Raw genomic sequence first — 19,409 nt, 5'->3', positions numbered from 1 at the left:
GGAGCTGTTCTCACTCACTCCGGCATGGGTCGTCCCATGGACTCTAGATGCATCTCTACCTTGTCGTGCGTCCCATGCTCCACGACCGTCCTCAGGCTCAGGCATCTTTTCTCCAACATGGGCTTCTCCACGGTCTGTGAGTTGGTCTCTGCTCCACCAAGTCTGTCCTGGCTGCAGGGGGGCCACCTGCCGTCTCGCCACCGGTTGCAGGGGAAACTGAGCTCCAGCACACCTCCTCCCGCTCCATCTTCACTGACCTGGTGTCAGTGTGGCCGTTTCTCTCAGATCTCAGTCCTCTCTGGGTGAACTCGGCCCAGCGGGCACCCAGGGAGTGGGGCGCTCCCCAGGTTCCCCAAGCGGCTCCAACCGCCGCCGTCCTCAGCGGTTGGAGCCAGCCCGACGCAGGCAGCCGCCCAGCCAGGAGCAAGGGAGCGGGGGCAGTGCCCTCCTCCCTTGTCTCCTCACTCCCAGGCAAAGTGCACCTTTTCCAGTTCCTTTGTCCCAACTTAAATAGGACAATTCGCAGAGGCGCCGATTGCCTCAGCCCCGAGGGGGATGGAAGTCCGATCTGGTGGCCAGAACCGGGTCTGACCTGGTTCCAAAGCCAGGGAAGTCACAGAGAGCAAATCCCCTCTCCTGCCACCAGAACCCCTTTGCATCAAACCGTCACGTTTACAAAGAGAAATGGTGGAGAGGCGTTTGTTAACAAACAATTAGCTGTGCTAACTTCTGAGAAAAATTATCTTCATGGCAGCTTGTCTTGAGACGCAAGAATTACATATGGGTAATTTCTCTTAACAGAATATAAGTGCGTATCCTTGCAGGATGTTAATTGCCAAAAGGAAAAGCGAGCTGCAGAAGCTATTAGTTCATGAGATTTCTGTCAGGTGAACTTCGTAAGGCTAATCACAAGCCTTGATAAATATACTGTTTCCTGTCATCACTTAGAGATCAGATATTCTCTGTTGTACAAGGATGAAGCTTTATCCAAAGGAAGAGTTACGTATGTTGTTACACATGTGTGAAGAATCCTGCGTTTCTTTTACCTGGGACTGTTAGACACAGGACATGCGGTCAAGAAAAACAGTCACACCACTGATTTTCTCTCTCATGGGCAGAGGAAATAAACAGGACTCCCTGCAGCCAAGCAAAGCTTTGGGGCAGCTCTGGTATTTGGCAGAAAAATGCTGGGGAAAGATGTATCCATTTGTTTCCTAAGAAAAAGCAAGACAGCCTTTATTATCAACTCCTTGGCGTTCTTTTCCTCTGCTTTGTATCTGCTGCTGGTTAAATATCAGGAAAATGAAACTGAGCTCCAAGATTTGAGGTTGGTTTGAGTCTCCCAAATGAATCTGCTAACAGCTTGTGCTTTAGCCGGTGTTTAGGCACTAAGAAATAGTGAGATGTGAGACTCCATGTCTGGCACGGATGGAATATTTTACCCCGCTCTGTGGACAAACACAAAGAGCTAAAGCCCAGAACTGCTGATATTCATGAAGCTTTCTATAAACTAAGAAACTACTTGCATTTCCGTGGCTGACATGAGCTGATATAGAAACATTTTGAAGAAAATTTTAAATTTCTAATTTCTCCCTTTTTTGTAAAAACCAGCAGTAATTCCTAGATCTGGGATCCTGAGACATCTGGGTAGACTATTGCTAACAAGACCCCCTTTGTTTCTACATGTATGCTCATCTTCAAATTTCACAAAGATAAGTGTAATGTTGTGTGCTCGGGGCTACTTGCCTGGAAGATGGCAGCAGCTGAAACCTATCGAAGATGCAGCAGGTTTTACAGCCACCACTGTTAACATGGCTTTTAAGAAAACGTACGTGAATGTTTTTGGCAGATAATACATTTTGAAATGAATTAGGTAAATGTGTGCTGCTTCCTATTAGAAAAAGCAAATGAAATACAAATTTTGTTTACGTATCTGGGGGCTTAATATTTGTTATGTTTATATAAACAGGATATTAGCACTGTATACCAAATCTTCCCAGATGAGGTGTTGGGATCAGGACAGTTTGGAATTGTTTATGGAGGTAAGGCTTTGCTGTGTTGTACACTTCTGCTTAAGATAAAAAATTTCTTGAATGGTGCAAGTATTTGGACTCTGAAATGTTTTGTTACAGAAATTAGCTGTCTATTGTTTTATATAAGCATGAAACTGTTTTTTTTTTTCACAAAGTAGTTTGCAATTTGAAGTTCTCTACCCAGTAGTGAGTCAGTGTATATTAATAGCTTAATATTTTCTGTAAGTTCTAGTAAAGAAGATCCTGCAGCACAGAAAACTGTTCTTTTTCAGAACTATAATTCAAGAAGGAAAAAAAAGTGTAATTTCTTATTCCGGCTGGTTTTCGTGGCATATTTTTGAGAGCTTTTTCCTTTATTTTTTAACTTTCTTAGTCATTTTTCCTCTTTTTCCTCCTTTTTTTCAGCAGTTTTTGGGGGTGTATTTAGGTACAGCTGTTGTTTGAGACAGTGTGAAGTGAGAACTAACTACAAATTTCTCACTGAAGAGTGTCTATGAGTCTCTGGTAAACCTGGGACATGCACTCACATGCCTAAAGGCGATCACCTATTTCATTATTTGCTAGTTGGAACTACTATCGAAGGCCTAAGCCTACCAGCTGCCAGTTGCAGAGAATGCAGCTTAAGTGTATGAACAAGCATATATATCTCTCTCAGAAAGTTAATTTTGCATCTATATGCTTGAAATGCAGAGCTGACTTTCTCATATGTGTATGTTTCTTACAGGTTTAAACAGCTTTGTTAGGTGATAATGAGAAAAGTTCTTGTTAAAGGGTAGAAAGAAGGGAAAAGATAGAAAACTTTTAACGACTTGCATGACTAACTTCACTGCAAACCTGCTCTGAGAGTTACTTGGTTGTAGTCATTTGTACAATCCAGTGAAAGTGGAACATTTTTCAGAATTAATCATGTTAATTGATAGAGGCCTTTTGTTTTATTAATGCAGGAAAACATCGTAAAACAGGAAGAGATGTTGCCATTAAAATAATTGACAAACTAAGGTTTCCAACTAAACAGGAAAGTCAACTTCGTAATGAAGTTGCAATTTTACAGGTATTTTTCTACTCTTTTTACTATATTAACTAAATTTATACATTACTATAAATATCAGATAATATAATTATTTTAATTGATAATCACTAGTATTTTGCAAAAATACTAGTATTTTTGCTGCTTTATCTGCATAAATAGCCAAGACCAAATGTATTTGGAATGTAATGTTAGGAATTACAGTTTCTAAAGTCTTATGCTCCAGGCACAATAACTAAAATGTATGTTGGTTAAACTGATTTGACATTCATCCATTCTCCTATACTGTACCTAGAAATTTCATGCCTGTTGCCTAAAGATTAGGCACACGGTTTAAATTATGAAAGACTGAAATGTTGTCTGGTGTAGGGGAGTCTGAAGACTGGCTATGTAATGATAAAACCTACTAATCATGTCAGGAAATCTAAGTGCTGTATTTATCTTTCATAGAATCTTCATCATCCTGGGGTTGTGAATCTGGAGTGTATGTTTGAGACACCGGAAAGAGTGTTTGTTGTTATGGAAAAACTCCATGGAGACATGCTGGAGATGATCTTATCAAGTGAAAAGGGCAGATTGCCAGAGATAATAACAAAGTTTTTAATTACTCAGGTGAGAAATGAATTATAGAGCGAGCCTGAAGAAGATTCGAGGTCAATTATCATCACCGTTTCTTATGTTTTGCTTTTGGCATAATTTACCTGTCTGATTTATGAAAGCCTGAATTGTAATATCAGTGCTGGTACAGACAGCTTTGTGTGCATTATCTGGTAGGTAGTAAGTCATTAAGAGGACCTAGAACTAGACATGTCCAGCCTATGCCATTCTATGATTCTATGTGTACTGCTGTCTGGCTGCTGAATGGAAAGATCACCAGGCTCCATTTTCTCATATGCTTGCACAAGAAAAGGATACAAAGCACTAACAGCAAAATGTTGAAGACCTACACAAAGAAGTCTGAGCCTCTTGAACTGTCTCATACCTAACCATTGCATTTCGTACTATGCACTTTCGTGCATATTTTCTGTGCTGAGATTGGATCTCAGCACTACCTCTGATTAAATTAATCTGGTTTCCTGTATGAATTCTGGTAACAATGTGATCCGGGTTTCTTTTTTTCTGTTCTTCCTGTTGTCATATTATCATATTACTTCTTTGGCTGCCCATAATACTGATTTAAATTTACATACACAACTGAGTGGTGAGCGACCTCAGAGTCAGAGCAGTCTGTGTTTCAGCAGTCAGGAAAAAGAAAGGAGCAGGAACAAGTGTTAACTCTGGATGTTTATTATTCAGGGTAGGATGTAGTAGGTTCTCTAGTTTTCAGGTTTTCATAGGTGCAACTGCCACCAGCTTCAGAAATTAGTTTCTTGCCTTCCCAGGTTCATTCGTTCTCCTCGCCATTCACTGCTCTAATATAGTGGGAAATTCTTCCAGCTGCTCACCAGACACAGGAAAGGAATTAAAGGCACAGGAATAGGATAAAAGTTTCTGTTGCACTCTGTTGCAACGTTCTTGTATGTGGAATGGACTAAAAATACATACAAGGCTCCTTATACTTTCCTTCCACAAGAAAATGTTTAAAATGGATCACATAATATTTCTGTGATTTTTTTTTTTTTTCCCCCCAGTGAATTTAGATCTGGAAGGTCATTTTGCAAATGTTTCTGTGTCCAAAGATTTCACCAAAAAAAAAAAGTAAACATGTACTTAGAACCCAGTTTTTAAAAAACTGCTTAGAATATGAAGTCTTTAGAGAGGGAAAAATCATATTCCATACAGTGAAACATCAAGAAAATTTGAGACACAGCAAATAATAGCTGACTTTTTTTTTTCTTTCTCTCTATTGTAGACATTGTTGTAAAAGGTACATTCTTGGATTGTTTCTACACTGGTCCTTGATTCTCTGATCACTGACTGTCTGAACAAGATAAAACAACAACAAAAAAGTATGACATTAATTTCTTTCTGATTTGTTTCTTCACAGATTCTTGTTGCTTTAAGACATCTTCATTTCAAAAATATTGTTCATTGTGACCTTAAACCAGAAAATGTGTTATTGGCATCAGCTGATCCTTTCCCACAGGTAAGTAGAAAATGCCCTTTCTTAAGATAAATTGTTCAAATTAATAAGCGCTAGCAATGATTATTTTATGAACAAACAAAAAAGTGACTCGTTACCTCTCTGAATCTCCTCCAGGAACTACATAAAATTTTTAGATATGAAAAAAACAGACTACTTATTCAAAAAAATTTCTAAAGAAGACATGTTTGAAAATCCTTGCCTTTTGTCATTTGCCTAAAATATTCAACTAGATTTTCAAGTGTGAGTTAAGTACTTGTGTGATTGTTTCTAATTTGCTCACCATTACAGCACAAATTACTTACCTGGTTGATTTGGTCCAAACAGGTGACAATTTGCAAGCAGTCACCAGAACAACAGTTGTTTTTCTGAAAGTTAGGGTATAGCTCATGAAGAACAAGACCTGCTTCTTTAATTTTATTAATTTAAATGCCAGGTAGATTGCAGAATATTTAAATATACTTTCTGGCTCATTGTTGTATTTCTCATTAAAAGGTATTTGTATCAGCTCATATTACCTTTGATCTTCAGAGTTCATCTATAATCTCCTCCAAATGCCCATAATCAAAAGAAGCACTATGGATAATTTGTAAATAATACCAGAATCAATAATTGGAAAGGAAGGATCTATACTGAGGCATTAAGTGAGAATTTTTAAGCAGTGAAATCTGTCCCTCTGAAGAAATCAGACAGGGAAGTTTGCAGAGAGGCAGGGTGTAACTAGGTCCACAATAAAATAAAAGTGGAAGTTCAAGAACTAAATTTTTTCAGCTTGCTTGATTTAGGGAAAAGCAATAGGTAAAACAATTTTTCTGTTTGCGGTGTTTTTATGCTGTGAATGAATAAGTATTACTTTGTGTTACTACTTTCACCAGGAGCCTGAGCTATTAGGCCCATCCATTCTTTCATTCTAAGTTGTCCTGTGTTACTTTGTCCTGTGTTACTGCTTTTACCGTGTTTTTTTCATGGAGTGAAGGAATAGAGGAGATTCAATGGACTGGTAATCTAGTCTAACATCTCGGCAGAATAAGGGTATCCCTTTCAGAGAGGAGTTTAAAAAAAAAGCATCCTTGAAGAAACAGCAGGAGATGCATCTTGCAACTAAACCATGATAAAAGTTCCTCAAGTATGTATTTGGTAATAAAAATTATGTCTGTCTTACTGTAGCACTTTTCTTTAAACAGGTAAAACTTTGCGATTTTGGCTTTGCTCGAATCATTGGAGAGAAGTCATTTAGGCGTTCAGTCGTAGGAACGCCAGCCTACCTTGCTCCAGAAGTGTTGAGAAACAAAGGCTATAACAGATCTCTGGACATGTGGTCTGTGGGTGTCATCATTTATGTAAGTCTCAGTGGTACCTTTCCATTCAATGAAGATGAAGACATACATGACCAAATCCAGAATGCTGCTTTCATGTATCCACCTAATCCATGGAAAGAAATTTCTCATGAAGGTAATACCGGTTTGTGACTGATTTTATATAAATGCTAAGAAGAGAATTGTGTTTTGCTTTTATATTTCTTTTCCTTTTACACACTGGTGAAAAAAAAAGATTTGAAATTTCAAGGTACCATAATGTAAAGTCTCTGTTTTGTGCCATCACCTGCTTTAGATATTTCCTGCAGAGCACGTATAGACTGCATATGGTGTAATCCTCTAGCTTGGGATCTGTCCAGGAGAAGGCACATAGCCACCTACAGATTGGGTTGCTATAGTATCTTGTGGGGAACCTCAGCTGCTGGAACTGCTGTTGCTTATATTTAGTTCTGTACCTCTTCTTTCAGCTCTAGTGCCTCTGCAGTCTTTTTCTCATTCTACTTGTGCCAGTACTTTAGTTTTCGTTCAGTAGGATGCTGTAAACCAGTTGTGGTTTCACCTACATTTCTTGTACATGTTTCTTGTACATCTTGTACATTTTCAGCCAGCATGATTTTCCTTGGGATTTTGTTTTTCATCTTTATGTCCATAATTCTTTGCAAAATTGCTTCGTAAGTCTTAAAGCAAAGGAAACATTCGAAATATCAGTTTCTCGTCTTTTTTTGGTGAATTGTAATATGTATCAAATTGAATTAGAATAGTAGCATTTACATTTTCCATTATTTATAGTACAGTTTTTCTGGGTTTCAGGTGACATGCTTAACTTCCATGTTAGTGGTAGCTTACAGAAGTGTGCCTGCTGCTTACTATAATATATATTATAGCCATGTGAGACTCTCAGCTGAAAAATGCTTTGAGAGCATTATGAAACTTCATCTCAGAGGCAGATGAAGTTTGAGATCTGTTGGGGGGAAAAAAAAAAAAGCAGCTAGAAATCTGCACGATTACACACTGAAGTCCTTCTGAACCTCCACACACTTCTGATATGAAAGCTGACAGAATCTGTTGGCAGCAATGCTTTATCTGGCGCTAGAGATAAGCAAATAGCAATCAACACAGAAGAGGCTGTAGGAAATTGTCTCCTACATGTTTCTCCTGTGGTAGACAGAAGATCAATTTCTACATTCAGAGGTGAAGATTCAGTTTCTGTAGACTTCACCTACAGAAAACTGACCCACTGGGATGTTATCTCTTCCTTCATAGAATCACAGCCTTCATTAAGAGTTATTTGATAATGCTGACTTTTTGAGTTTAAAATTGAACTCAAACTCCAGATTGGCCAGGGGAAGTAAAGGAATGGTTTTCTCATGTCAGCTGCTCTGGTCCATGCTCCTGTGCAGGTCACAAAAGAGCAAGTGGATGGGCCCTGTACACCTGCTAGCCCTATCCAATGTGTTATCTGTGACCATATAGCATGGTTAAAATGCAAATCTGTACCTGGTGTCTGAGCACATCTAATCTGGATTACAGTTCTGAACAGTGCCATGATAATTGATGCTATAAATCATTGAAGCGTTTAGGGGGGAAACACAGATGATTGATTAAAGATTTATATGAAGTTGCTTACTCAACATTGCAAGTAAAAAACATTTGAGAAAAGTTTGTGTAATTAAATATTTGTGTAATGAAATGTGTAATTGAATGTAACATGAAGCTTATTTCAAGCTGAAGTACGCTCACTGGGGCTCATAAATTTCTCTGCACTAAGTGCTTTAAATCTACAAAATTCAGACAGAGAATTAGTTTCAATCCCAACAGATTGCGTTTGCGCACTTGAAAGTCTTCCTTTAGCTTGTCATAGGCTCTTCCAGCTTCCCAAACAGGTTAAGCTAATGAATGTGGTATATGCCTGCTCTATGTTTTCCATTATTCTTTTTGCCAATTATTAGTAATCATTGAAGATTTTTTGATATAAGTTTTAACATACATGACTATGTTTACTTTTTTTGATGTTTTAAGTATTGCATAAAAAGATCCATAATAGGTTTATTTTAAGGGCACAATAGATTTCTTATTTAACTATTTCCTGGAATTTGGATCATAACAATAATTCTCCCGAGAGGACATTAATTGTCATCAACTAGTTCTTCCACTCAAGTTTGTAAGGGAGTTATCTCACAGTGTGGAATATAGTTCTGCAGCAGAATCTGGCAAGGTCTTTATAAATAGACATCGATCAACTTATCTTTCAAGCCAATGTGATTTGAAATTGCTGTTTGTCTTGAAGGATCTACACAGATATTTTCTTGCAGGCAGCATTAGTCTTTGTTCTAAAATTAAAACTAAATTATTTAAATTACATTTTTACTTTTAAGAAAGAAAAACTGTTGAAGATCCAGCAGTTAGTCCAGTTTATTTATTGACATTTAAAAACTTGTGCAAATATTTAAGAGAACTTTAACACATAATAAACAACCATAATCTTCACAGACGCCTTCAACCAAACTTTTGCTGCACTGCTATAACATTAAAAAATTGAAACCAAAATTGATTAGGCAAGTATTGTTGTCACAGATAAAAGAAATGCAAAATAAATATTATCTTTAATGCAGGTAAGAAAGATCTTTTAAAGTGTTTTGCTATGCAAATTTGAAATATAGGAGCCATTTGTCAAAAGGTTCATTCTTTCTTTCTCCATTAATTGCTGCAAACTTCTCATATGTCCAAAAGACAGTGCTGGGTCCAGGCACCCTTTAACAATGGACTCTGAATTGTACATTACAGCTAGATTTTAAGAGTGATGCCTTCATCCAGAGATTATATTACATACCTCAGTAATAGCAGAAACTGAGAATTCAGTGAACTTAGAAGAGCTAGGCTACCATCTAAGAGAACTAATATTAACTCTGATTTATGCATGCCAACAAAAATGCTTAGGTTCTCTGACCATATAAAATGCAATATGCATGACTGTTTCTTCTTTTTTTACTGCTGAAATATGCCAGTACTGGTTGCTATGAATGTTCATGATACGATTCCTACAAACACTGTTGCAGAACAGTGGAAAGTAGTAGAAGGAATTACATATCAAGTTGAGCTGAAAAAAAAAAAAAAAAGAAAAAGAAACATTTACTCAAACCTATTGCTGTCTATATCAACAATCCTGCTTGATGCCTAAAGCAAGTGATGGCAGATAAGACAGATACCCTAAAACAACAGATAAGAGAGTTTACTTCACAAATGTACCAAGTTAGGGTCACAAACATACGCAACTGGTACACCTGAGCTAGTTACTTCTTAAGCTGCAGTTATTTGTTTGCTCGAGATTCTGTGCATGTACTTTTAGTAGAACTGTGAATGTTTCAAAAGTTGTGGTGTTTTTACCTTGCTAGGCAATTTTCAGCTTAGATTAAGGGAAATGATCATCAACCAAGTCTATTGGCAGCCTGTGAAACAACAATTTTATTAAAGGGCATATAATTGAAAGGGCATATAATTCTATGATTCTATGATTCTATGAATTTGTCACAGAATGACTAATGAAAGCGGTGTAAGGAGTTTTTGTATGCCTATTGCAAAAATCAACACTGAGGAAAGCAGAACAGCACTCAAACTTTTTGTTTCTTGCTTATAACTATTACTGTGGCTCAGAGAGCCAAACTGGATGTAAAACTTCTTGCAAATGTAGTTATTTCTGCACTCTTTTCAGATCATTACTATTTTTATTGTAATCAGAGAGGAATTAAAAGCTCAAATATTCTATTACTGCTTTTCATTTAATGGTTAGTGCACAAATTCGAGCAAATGATGCTGTGTTTATCACCACTTTGGTTTTAGTGCTGACTAGATGCTTTTTCTCATCTTGCCAAGCAACAGCATGTTAATTTGGGAGCTGGAATGGAGAGAGTAGCAAAATTTTAAAAGGAAAGAAAAATGAGATAGGTCATACCTAAACATTGTCTGGAAAAGCAAAACCAGCGGTAAAGTAGCCTAAATGTTCTCATTCTGTGTTCCTTATTCAATTATTGATCGTAAGGTAAAATTCAATTGGCTTTTTAAATTCTAAACTGCACTAATGAGGCGATACAGGAAGAAGTGGAGGCAGCAGGAAATAAAAAGAAGAGGGTGAAGAGGAGAAGACAACAGGAGGAAACGGCAGGTGTAGTAGGAGAAAGCAACAGGAGGCAAGAGGAGAAGACAACAGGAGGGAAGAATAGTAGGAGGAATTTAAAGAAAAAGAGGAGGAACTGGATGAGGAGGAGATGAGAAAAGAGAAACATGGAGAAGAACACAGGAAGGTGAAAGATAAGGAAAAGAGTGAAGGTGAAAGTCAGGAGGAAGTGTTTAGCAAAAGAATAGAAGAAATACAAGCTGGAAGAAAGAGGAAGAGAAGGAGGAAAAGGGGAAAAAGGAGGAGGAGAAGGAACAGCAGAAGAAGAACAGGAAGACTGGGAGAAGTGGTTGGACTCAATCATCTTAAGGGTGTTTTCCAATCTAAATGTTTCTATGATTCTATGATAGATTTGTAAAAACACATGATCCATAATGTTTTAAACTGCATGATTATATAAATAACGTGCTTAAAGTCTAGCAGGTTCAGAGCAAAAACATGTGGGAAGAAATTGTATTTTGGAGGAAAAATGTGTCATGAATGTAGTCTGTGTTAGTTTATTTTCTTGAGAATTACTTTTTCTGTAGCATTTTCTAGCAATTTTAAAAATAAAAATCTACACTCACAGGCCAAGAAAGAGGGCAGAATCCATTTGAGGATAATAGTTTTGAATGTCTAATGTCTTTCTGTCACTATCAACAGTTCTGTCTTCTCTGCCACTCAGGAATGTGGTCTAGTCATTGACTGTGACTCTTCTCTCTCCATAATGTCTCTGTCTGATGTCATAACATCTGGATTAATCTCATCAACTCTTTCTGCTGAGAAATTCTAGCTTTTTTGTGTAATGCTCTGTCTGTCCTCTTCCCCATTAAAAGTTTACCTGTAAAAACTAAGACCTTTCAATTTTTGTAGCTCTCAGAAATGTATTTTTTCCCAACTGGTTATCCATTCAGAACATTTCTGCTAGCATCATTTCCCCAAATTTAACCCTTATGCACAAAATCCCTTCTGTAACTTTACCAGACCAAATTGCTTTTCATTTTAAGGTTTGTCAGAAGCGCATGCACACACAGTCTCACAGATTCCTCCATAGGGAATTCTGATTTCCACCTCCACTAAGTGGCTGCGTTTTGCCACCTTTTTCCAATAGCTTCTCTCTTTTGAAAGAGTATTCCCCAAAACCTGAGTTTGTATTCGTATGTCTAAATAGAATTGTAAGACATTACTGTAGGGAGGTAGTTTCTGTGGTAAAATTTGGGTATCTTGTAGAAAATCAGATTTTATCACAGCCATTCAACATTCCATTTCCCAATCTGCTATTTCTGTTTTGTCTTCAATGATTGTCAAGCCAGCTTACATTTCCAAGTTCACTGAATTGCTGTATGACAATTTGACCTTAATTCAGACTTGTTTGTGGAATTTTGCTAGATACTCATACAGAGGAATCTACTTGCAGAATTGTTTCCTACTTTGTAGCTTTAAATTTCACATCTGGCAAACATAGAGCCTATTTTCAGCATTATTACTGTCCGTTTCCAACTTTGACCTTCCAGTCCACCAAATCTGCATCATCCCAAAAGGGTTATTTTGACTTAGCTAATAGTTACAAAAAAAGTAAATACTGCTAAATATAAAGACAGAACTCCCTGAAGGATTTTGTCCTTCTGCCTGTTAGTGTATTTTACCTATTGTGTCTTCACTATGGTGGCTGTTTTTATTTGAACTGCATGGTTCTAAAACACGCTGCATCAAGCTTTGGATTATTCATGGTGTGTTTTGTTCTGTTGTGGAATTTTCATAAATCATTGTATTCTCAGTTTTTTTTTCACCAGCTACCAACACAGCTATTACTACTAGCCTGATGAGCTATATGATGTGCACACTGTTCATTAGGTGCTTCACGTTGCTTCGTATTATTAAATAATTTGGGAAGAAACAATGCAATTTCTTCCATACATTAAATTTGATCATGGTGTGCCTGTAACACTACTTTTAAGTCAGAAATAAATACCACAGCTGCCTTCAAGGCAGTGTTTATGTAGACTTGTTTCAGCATAATGTGAATAGAAACTCTGTTCCACACATTAATGACAAAGTCACATGAATGGGCATTAAGTACGCGGAGGTCAAACGCGTGTTATAGCTCAAAGATGCTCAGTAAATGTTTAACTAGCTGTTTAAACTAAGGTCTTGGCTCTACTTACACAGGTTTGCTAGGATAGATTAGTATTAGAAAACCTCTCTTGTAGAGGTGCGGCTTATAATTCCCAAGGATTTCTTGAATCCATATCTCTGAAAATAATAAACTCTGCCAGATGAAGATTATTTTTTTTGCCAAAATAACTGCATGTGTGCTACAGCATTTGCCAACAAAGCTGTATTGACCAGCAATAGAAAAGAGATTTATGTGTATGCAATAATTATACAGCTAATCAACAGAGCTATACTCAGAAGAATCTAGGGCCTAGGAAGTCCTAAGTTTTACATTAATGGCAGCAGCTTAAATTTTTACAAGTGATGGTTGGAAGAGTAGCTAACATTATGGGTATACTTCAAAAATTCTGGGCCAAGTATAAATTTATTGTTAGTTTAGGACTGCTTTTCTTGATATTCTTAAGGCAATTTCTTTTTTATAACTTATGTGAAATGCTAATGTACAGTAGGACTAAATGAATGATTGATTCATAATAGGGTTTTCAGATATTTCATAAACTTTTGTGTTAAGGTGTGGGTGACATCCTAATTGAGTTAAAGCAATCATTTGTATGAAAACTGTAATTATCATGTGTTAATTTGATACTTAGAGTGGAAATTGTTACTGTGTCTTTAATACAATTAATTATTTGCCATACTGATAAACTGCCAAAGCAGTTTAGAAAAAGGAACCTTCTGGCTCTGGAGGTTCTTTACAGTAAAATGCAACTTCCCTAACATCAAGGGGACATACAGCTTTTTAAAGTTGCCTTTGAGTTTTCCCACTGGGGATTCTGCTGAATGATCACCTATCTAAATGACCAGCAGTCATGCTACTGGAGTAGTTAGCTGGTTTATCCCCTTTAACAGTCTCCAGCTCCTGGAATTTGGCAGGCCCTCAGCTGTCTGCTTATGCTATCTTTAAATCATGAACAGGAGCCCAGAGAAGTGTTGGGGAAAGCAGTACCATAATCCTCTCAGAACTTTCATTTAGTTTGCTTCCTTGCTGATAACCTGTTGGATTCCTGTAGATGATGTGCAGACCATAGCTGGTCTTTCTTAATGCTTTGCGTTTATTGAATTACTGATTTTACAGAGGAATATTGTCAGACTTTATAAAGCTCCTAAAATGTCTGACAAGGATTACTTGAAGACTTGATTTAAATAGAAAAAAAAATAAAAATCAATCTCTAGTGAAAATTCATAAAATTTACTTTAAAATACAGCGTAGTTCCTACCCTTTCCTCAAAACTGCTTAATCTTCCTAGACAGAAAATTTAATTTCCTAATAGTTGATGCCTCAGTTTGGTCCCCTGAATCACACTTGCATTGTATGTCTAAACTAAATATTAATACCTTCCAAATTTTTATCTCTTTTATCTTTAGGCAGTACAACTCAAAATGTAATCAAACTATTAATAATATAATTTTTTTTTTTTAATTCAGAAAATGAGTCAACATGAATATTGCTGTTTGTACATCTTATATGAACTGTAGCCATAACAAACATGTTAGATAGTGGCTGTCAGGACACTATCAGGACAAGATGTTGAGGCTGAAACAGAGAGAATAACCAGGATCTTTCCTCATTTCCTTTAAATAATCCCACAGAACATATCAGTGTCTGAACCTCTACAATTTATTTAACACCAGTTACATTCAGAATTTTCCCATTAACAGACTATTCCAGATCCCTAATAAGTCTTTTAATCCTTCAGTTCCAGCACTCAGCCTGTCTGCATTGAACTCCCTATCTTCTGCTTTCCTTTATGTAGCATCATCCTTTTGTTGCCTTGCCTGTACGTATTGCTTATATCTTGACTTCTGATAGTCTTATGCTTGAGAAGTAGCTTTTCTTGGATTGCATGATCTCCTGGTAAAAAATAGCAAATGCTTTTAGCAGTTGAAACTCATTTTTGATCTCTCTCTTTACCTACATTTGAAAACTTTGAGTATTAAAGCAAATGGGATTGGCCCTAAGTCTTCATAATAGTCACCTTGCATTTGTGCCTATTTATTGCTAAGAGGCAAGTGATATTCAAAACTTTCCTGGCGAAAAGAACCCTAGGTAAAAAACTAGAAACAAACACCAAAACTTGTTACAGAGACAGCAATATTCCAATGGTGAAACAAACAGACTCTGTGGAAACTGGTCTCAGGAATAAATGGTTGCTCAATACTGACAATCTTAACCATCCTGGGAAACTGCTTTTTCACTTTCATATTGGTTTCCTTCCCTGTCCTTCTTTGTGTGCCTTATCTTGTCGTGCTTTCATGGTTTCTAGACCAATGCCTTTCTGGTCACTTCAAGAAGCCATTGGCAATTTCCCCCAGAAATAGAAAGAAATATGCTATTACATGTAGTATGTCATTGTCCTAAGGGAAAAAAAGGGGCAAAAGGGTCTTCATCCTGTTGTAATTTGAGGGAGGCTGAATAGCTATGTGTAATTTCATCACTTTTAAGGCTCACAGTCATATCTCCTTCCAGTGGATTGAACAGAAGATGCATAATAGAGAAGAGGAGACTGAGGGGGGACCTCATTAATGTTTATAAATATGTAAAGGGTGACTGTCATGAGGATGGAATCAGGCTCTTCTCACTGGCATCCAATGATAGGACAAGGGGAAATGGAGGTTCTGCTTAAACATGAGGAAGAACAACTTCACAGTAAGGGTAACAGAACACTGGACCAGGCTGCCCAGAGAGGCTGTGGAGTCTCCTTCTCTGGAGATGTTCAAAACCCACCTGGACGTGTTCTTGTGTGATCTGATCTAGGTGGTCCTGCTCAGACAGGGGGATTGGACTAGATGATCCTTTGAGGTCCCTTCCAATCCCTAACATTCTGTGATTCTGTGATTCTGTTATTGTCAATACTCCATGGCAGGAAGATATTCAGCAGGTACTTGGCAGTTATAGAGGCTCATCTTGGGAAACATCCACTTCTATCTCAACAGTAGGCTGACGGAAATCAGTTCCTAGGATAATCAACTCTTTCATTAATCCTTGACCTATTTGCCAAACAGAGATTCATAGTAAATGATGAAAAATTATCTCTGAAGATCATATATGCCTGAATACCATACTTCGCTCTATGCCTGCGAATGAACACATGGAGGTATACAATATGCTAGCTAGCAGGCAACTATTCAGTAAAACAGTTGTAATCCCATTAGGAAGGGTTGCATGAGTACCTTCAGGGACAACAATGTTGACTGCAGTTTGTAAAAATCTGGAGTAAGAAGGGATGGCTCTCCTCTTTTTACAACTATCATGTCTGTCTATTTCTGTGTTTGCATGTCCTGATTGAAACAAATACATTTAAACTGATGTTTTCCAATATTATTTCTTTTCAGCTATTGATCTCATAAATAATTTGTTGCAAGTGAAAATGAGGAAGCGCTACAGTGTGGACAAAACTTTAAGCCACCCGTGGTTACAGGTATTGTTACAAATTCCATATTTTTTACTATGTATTTAGACTCTAAGTACATAACAAATTAGATTCCAATGCTAAACTCTCATGTTTCAAAATACATGACAGAAATATTTTTATCTTGTTTGTCCACTGAGAACATACTGTATAAAAAGAAACCCTTATAGTCATTTGACTTATGTTATCTCATTGCCTGAAGTCTATCCTGATTTCCTTCCCATTGAAACTAATCAATGGGCTTTCACTTCACAGTTGTCAGAAGAACTAGTGAAGCTGTTTGCTTTCCAGGAGGATACAATAGCCACTTTCAATTGAAATCTTCGACTGAAAACTGAAGTGTTAGGAATTTTTGAGATGCTAGCAGCCACTATCTTCTGCTCCTCATATGATAACTTTTTTATCCTAGCAGCAGCCAAATCATTGCAAGACCTAAACCAGAATCAGTGCCAGGGGCAGCCCCATGCCAGGGCACTGGGCGCCTCGCAGGGGATGGAGACAGGCTGAGGTCAAGCAGGGACATCAGCCTGTGGGATCTCCCAAGGGATCCACATTTGCATCTAGGAAAGTAATGATGGCACAGGCATAGCGCAGATCAAATGCGTAATCCACAATCCCGAAGGAAACTTCCAAACTGAAAACTGGCTCCTACTTCAGTACCTTATAGTTGCAGCTGTTTCTCAAAGTAGAGGATAACCTGCTGCTATAGGAGGAAAAGGGCTGCAACATCCCACCCCACCCCACGCCTTCCCCAGAGATGTTTCTCCTGGGCTTGCTTTATTCCTCCCAGATTTCCATGTCAGTCTCCAGTCTTTTCCTCCAAGACCGTTCATGTCCCTGGCAACCATTGCAGAATGCATTTCTCTGAGCTTTTGGGGACTGGAGAGGCGGTCTGGGCTAAGATCTGCAGCAAGGATGATGGCTGTCTCACGTGATAGAACAGAGTCCTTCACTTCTCTGCATCCACTTTTATCTGTTGTGCATAGTGAGTGGAGGTGATCTAATGCGAGGCAGTACAGCAGCAGTTCTAGTACCATGGATAAGATTAGTCCTCTTTCCAGAAGAGCCAAACTTTGTGGGCTAAGGAAAGATAACAGTGGTGCAGGACAGTGAGACTTAGAGATGATTTCTGAGAGGATGTCTGTGTAAGAAGTGGGCCAAAGGGTGTGAGATGCTAAAGATGAAGTTTTCATGCACTCACAGTGTGTGGACTTTCTGGTGCTTTGGCTAGGTGACCAGAGTTGTGTCTTAGGTTGAGACAAGGTGAAGGAGAAAAAAGAAAACTGTATGCAGGATCATGAGCAGAGGTTAATCTGCATGGGACTAGGATTGGCTTTATTACTTCAGCATCAGGTGTGCTTTGGGTGGGAATAAGAAAAGAAATTATTAAACTTGAGATACACTTTAGGCAGATCAGAGGCTGCAGAGCATGATTGCTTAAACAGGGTGAGAACCAAACCAGTTTCCAGCCTTACTGTTGACTGTCAACATGGAGTTCCAAAGTACCTTGATGTTTAGATGTATACGTCTCTTTGAGCACACCAGTAATTGCCTGTTTGGAAGAGCAGACTTTTTTCTACCCAAGCAGAATTTATATTCTACACCATTATGCTGAGTTGAAGCAACTGTCTTGACTATCAGATACAGATCACTAGGATGTACATGTATGATTTAAAGATGTTTCTTCTTCCTTATTCATCTTGTGACTAGTGTGAGGAATTTTTTTACCACCCATGCCTTATTTAGATATTAGGGAAATCTGTAGACTGTCCATACATTCTGCAAAACAACCTGTAATCTCTCCATGTGATACTTACGACAGTGTTTAATAAATTGATTTATCAAACAGTCCTCTAGAGGTGAAGCCTATCTCTGTAGGCAGATTTCATATTTATTAATTATAAGATTTTTCCATTCTGGAGCAATAGAGGTGGCATGACCTTCAGATTACTGAGTTAATAGTGCTTTGCATGTTATTGGTAGTAGAAGGGAACGTCATTTATTGTAGGAAATTTAAAAATAATACTGTTATTCTGTTTCAGGACTATCAAACATGGTTAGATTTAAGAGAACTTGAATGTAAAATGGGGGAACGTTACATCACCCATGAGAGTGACGACTCCCGATGGGAACAGTATTCAGGAGAACATGGATTGCAGTATCCAGCACACCTTATCAGTCCAAATGCTAACCATAATGAAAGCACCAAGCTAGAAGAAACAGAAATGAAAGCCCTCAGTGAGCGTGTCAGCATCCTTTAAGTTGCATCCCCTATAATCTGTCAAAACACTGTGGAATTAATAAATACATACGGTCAGGTTTAACGTTTGCCTTGCAGAACTGCCATTATTTTCTGTCAGATGGGAACAAAGCTGTTATGCTGTTACACTGTTGATGTATTTGAGTTGCCAAGACAAATCAACAGAAACATTTTTGTGTGACCAACTGTGTTGTATTTACAAAAGTTCCCAGAAACACTAAACTTGTTATTGTGAATGATTCATGTTGTATTTAATGTATTAAAACCTGTCTCCACGGTGCCTTTGCAAACTAGTGTTTTTCTTACTTGAGCCTCATTTTGGTAAGAGAGAACTGTCCCATGAAGATCTGGGGTTTTTTTTGTGCATCGTTAGTATTGTAATTGTAAGCAAACTCTTGAAGAGTAGATTTTAACTGCTGTTCTGTGAACAACTTCTACCATTTGGATAAAAGCTTTATTTAGTGTTGAAAAAATAGAGAAAGCAAAAAATAATGAGTTGCATACCACTGTACAGTTTCAAATCAGATAGCCTGTGTGTATGTGTTTGTGTATTGTGTATGTAGATACACACACACATGCACACTATAACTTGCTCTTAAGCCTAAATGCCTTAGTAATGTAAACTGCAGCATATGTTGGTTGTATTTCCCCTTTTCTTAAAATATTCTTCTCTAATATGTACATTTAGAAGCTAAATAACTTGTTGACTTTGTGTATGTTTTCAATAAAAGTCTTGTTAAAATATTCTGTCTATATTTCTGGTTAAAATATCCTTAGAATGGCATCAGAAGCAGGTGGAGTAGATTAATTAATCATTAAGAAGCCCATGTGGAGGTAGATAGGAAAATGCTACCAGCTAACTTGTGTACTTACAAAACACACTTTGTAAGAACCTACTTTGGACAATTTCACATCGTAAGTTCAATCAGTTTTGAAACATACTGGGGAAGTGGGG

General features: G+C 37.7%; 1 protein-coding gene across 3 annotated transcripts in view; it reads left to right on the top strand.

Annotated features, from left to right (window-relative positions):
- Positions 1-18,970, top strand: part of PRKD1 (protein kinase D1) — a 148,891-nt gene extending 129,921 nt beyond the window's left edge. For all 3 annotated transcript variants that reach the window (XM_086612782.1, XM_086612781.1, XM_086612780.1), the window contains 7 exons: positions 1,970-2,042; positions 2,978-3,084; positions 3,511-3,672; positions 5,048-5,146; positions 6,328-6,595; positions 16,118-16,203; positions 18,237-18,970. In XM_086612782.1, the coding sequence (XP_086468908.1) occupies positions 1,970-2,042; positions 2,978-3,084; positions 3,511-3,672; positions 5,048-5,146; positions 6,328-6,595; positions 16,118-16,203; positions 18,237-18,455 (1,014 nt within the window). In that variant the 3' untranslated portion in view covers positions 18,456-18,970. The remainder of the gene's footprint in view (positions 1-1,969; positions 2,043-2,977; positions 3,085-3,510; positions 3,673-5,047; positions 5,147-6,327; positions 6,596-16,117; positions 16,204-18,236) is intronic.
- The last annotated feature ends 439 nt before the right edge of the window (positions 18,971-19,409 follow it).

The sequence above is a fragment of the Tauraco erythrolophus genome, chromosome 6 (assembly GCF_009769465.1).
Source record: "Tauraco erythrolophus isolate bTauEry1 chromosome 6, bTauEry1.pri, whole genome shotgun sequence".
Lineage (NCBI taxonomy): Eukaryota > Metazoa > Chordata > Aves > Musophagiformes > Musophagidae > Tauraco > Tauraco erythrolophus.
The sequence above is the reverse complement of the archived record's forward strand: the minus strand, read 5'-3'. Positions and strand labels throughout refer to the sequence as shown.